At 36.5% G+C, this 3,456-nt stretch overlaps 1 protein-coding gene across 1 annotated transcript in view; it reads right to left on the bottom strand.

Moving 5' to 3' along the window:
- The window catches only part of F11 (coagulation factor XI), a 68,071-nt gene extending 66,828 nt beyond the window's left edge, over positions 1 to 1,243 (bottom strand). The window contains exon 1 of the mRNA XM_006834455.1: positions 1,189 to 1,243. Coding sequence (XP_006834518.1) covers positions 1,189 to 1,243 — 55 coding nt within the window. The remainder of the gene's footprint in view (positions 1 to 1,188) is intronic.
- Between the last annotated feature and the right edge of the window lie 2,213 nt (positions 1,244 to 3,456).

Below are 3,456 nucleotides of genomic sequence, written 5' to 3'. Positions count from 1 at the left end.
AAAAAAAAAATCCTCACTACTGGACCAATAAATAGCATCATGATAAACGGAGACTAGATTAGAGTTGTCAAATACTTCATTTTGCTTGGATCAGCACTCATGGAAGCACCAGTCAAGAATTCAGACGTATTGCATTGACAAGTCTGCTGCACAAGTCCTCTTTCAAGTGCTCAAGAGCAAAGATGCCAGTTTAAAGACTAAGGTGTCACTGACCCAATAGCCTCATAAGCATGTGAAAGTTAAATAATGAATAAGGAGGACCATAGAAGAATTGATGCATTGAGTTATGATATTGGAGATGAATGTTAAAAATACCACAGACTGCCAAAAGAACAAACAAATCTGTGTTGGAAGAAGTACTGCCAGAATTCTCGTTAGAAGCCAGGATGGGGAAACTTCATCTCTCATACTTCGGACTTATTTTTAAGAGGGGCCAGTTCCTTGAGAAAAGCATCATGCTAGGCAAAGTGAAGGGTCAGCAAAAACAAAGAAGACCCCCAATGAAAAGGAGTGGCATAATGGCAACAGCAGCGGGCTCAGGTCTAACAAAGATTGTGAGGATGGCGCAGGACCAAGCAGTGTTTCATTCTGTTGTGCATAAGGTTCCCATAAACTGAAACTAATTCAATGGCACCTACCACCAACAACAGAAACACCTCAGAATAAAGACCTGGAGATCCATTTCTGAAAAACCAGCCACTGAAAACCCTCTGGAGCACGGTTCTGTTCTGACACACATGGAATCACTATGAGTTGGGAGTAACTCAACAGCAGCTTGGAAGGAAAGCAAATATTCATTGAAGTGACCACTTTCTAGAAAACAGACTAATCAGTGAAGCTAATCAAGTATTCTACTTTTTAATATTTCTTTGAAATATAATTTAAATGTATTATATAAATAGATATAGATATAATCTAATCCCCTACAGGATCTCTATGGGTTGGAATTGACTCTACAGCACTTAACAACAACAACAACAATTTTAAGAATTCCTTCACCTTAGTTTCTTTTCTGTTTTGAAAACCTTGGAGCCTTAAGCAAAAAATAAATAAAACTACTCATTTCCTTCATTTGGATAAGATGGAGTGGGATTACCCCACATGAATGGGAAACAGTCGGATTTGCTTTCTACTCTACAGATCAGGGGCTGAAGCTTTTTCCAGTTATACTTATAAAACTTTACTTACCACCAGATACTGAAGCAAATAAAATGAAATGCATCATTTGATATAATAAAATCATCCTGAAAAAAGAAAAATGTAACATATCTTTATAACAAAAATATAAATTTATAATGTAGTTACTGGCATCAGGAATTATAAAGAAATCGTGAGGTAGGGAATCCATCAATAGGAGCCAGAGTTCATGTAACAGAATTATGTGATTTCTATCATAATCTTTCAAAAATATTTGTGTGGTTGTAAATAATACAATACTTTCATAGTTCTGAAGAAGGTAGATCTGACAGGTTCTAGAGAGCACCTTCATTACGAGTTCTCTCCCTTCCCTCTCTTCATCTCCACTGCCTCCAGCTCACTATTCATCAGATACTCTCCACCCCAGTTTTCCAACTTTGTCTTCTCTTCCAATGTATTTTCTTTCTTTCTTCAAAGTCTTTCTCTAGGTCTATCAAATAACTCTAACGTTTTTCTATTTATGAAGTTTCATATATTTTTTTAAACCTGCAAATTATTTGGTTGTGTTTGTCATCTAACATACCTATCTCCAGTGTCAAGCTAACTACTTTAAGAAAAACAGAATAATCAGTCAGTAAGACCAATCAAGGCTTTGGATATTCAATATTGTTCTTGATTTTTTTTTTTTTTAACATCTAAAAGTACTTATTATATCAAAACTGTACTCTTCTTTCATTCTGCATCTCCTCTCCAATCAGATATGGATATTAATTAAAAACTTCTAAAATGTTAAATCTGGAAAAAAAAAATAACACTCTACTATATTAGTCAATGTTAGCAAATACAAATTTTTAAACAACATAGAAAAACCATGACAGGAAATGGCACTTTAAGGAATATTTTCTCAACAGAAATCTTAAATAATAATTTAGAAACCATACCTGAAAACAACTTGTTTGATTATTTGCCACAAGTAATTGGTAATGAGGGTAGCTTGCTTCTCCCCAAATGGTCTTCATCCTCCTCTAAATGAGTTTGGGTAGGTACTGTTCTCTTAACATAAATATTTACTTTTATTGTTTCCCAATGTTGTGTAACAGCATGCTTCTTTTTACTGCATGCCTGCGTGTGAAAGACCTTAAAATCTCTGCATATCAAAAATGTACCAAACGAGAGTTGCTTTCCCTCCCAATACATTAATTTATTTTTTTTTGTTGTGCATTCATACAAGTTTCACGGAGACAGCCAGAGAAGCGGAATTTGCCTGTGTGCCTTAGCAATCAAACTAAATCACGTTTAGCACACCCACTAACCAAATCTGCACTTTCAAATATCAACTGTTAACCATTAATCCTAGCCTGAAATAAATCTGAGTCTAAAAATTAAGCAAGGTGAGTTAGATGGATTTGTTGATATGCACTATATCATAGGAAAGAGACTTCAACCCTTGTAGGTTGGAGAGTCAGATAGCAAGTAAAGGAGACCCTAAAAACCTTGCTCTTTTTCATTGACAGTTTCTCATTATATAACGTTATGTTCTCAGATGCCTTTGCAGATATGGTTAGTTCTAAAGAACTAAGCATTTTTAGAAGTCCTGGTGTGGTGTTACAAGATAAGGAGTTGGACAGCAAGGTCGGTTGGTGGTTCAAACGCACCAGCTACTCCTAAGACACCCTATATAGAGTCACTATGGGTCTGAATCAACTCGATGTCACTTAAGAGCAAAAACAAAAATTTCAAGCTTTTTTTAAAACCCCACTTTCAGAAACTAAAACTCTAAATTAATCTTTTAGCAGAAAAATCGAGGGGATGTATTTACAGAGGGACTGCTAACCGTAAGGTCAGTGGTTCAAATACACCAGCCTCTTCTCAGAAACTCTGTACAGGGGCACTATGTGTTGGAGCCGACTCAATGAGTTTTTGCTTTAGATCCCAGGACACTGAGACAAACATAGAGAGCTGGGAAATGACGTGGTCTGACAAGCTGTGAAAAAAATAGCAGGTCAATTCTCTGAAAGATAGGGAACTTTGTCCTGGAGGATGCTTCTCAGTGAGAGGACTTGCCAAAGCATACTGAGGGAAAAACTAGTGAAATATGTTTCTGGGCTTCATCTGCTTAGAGCTATTTCAGCTATAAATTTGTCCATTAAAACTGAAGGGTTGATGCTTTATAGAGTGCATAGTACTACATGTCTTCTGGAACCTAGGTTTATTCATCAGCAGAGGAGTCCCAGAATGGTCTAAACAGTTGACAAGCTTGACTATGAATGGGTTGAAAGTTCAAGTCCACCCAGAGGCACCTCAGAAGAAAGGTTGGGT

Source organism: Chrysochloris asiatica, unplaced genomic scaffold, assembly GCF_000296735.1.
Source record: "Chrysochloris asiatica unplaced genomic scaffold, ChrAsi1.0 scaffold00011, whole genome shotgun sequence".
NCBI classification, from domain to species: domain Eukaryota; kingdom Metazoa; phylum Chordata; class Mammalia; order Afrosoricida; family Chrysochloridae; genus Chrysochloris; species Chrysochloris asiatica.
Note: the sequence above shows the minus strand (reverse complement) of the source record. Positions and strands in the feature narration are given on the sequence as shown.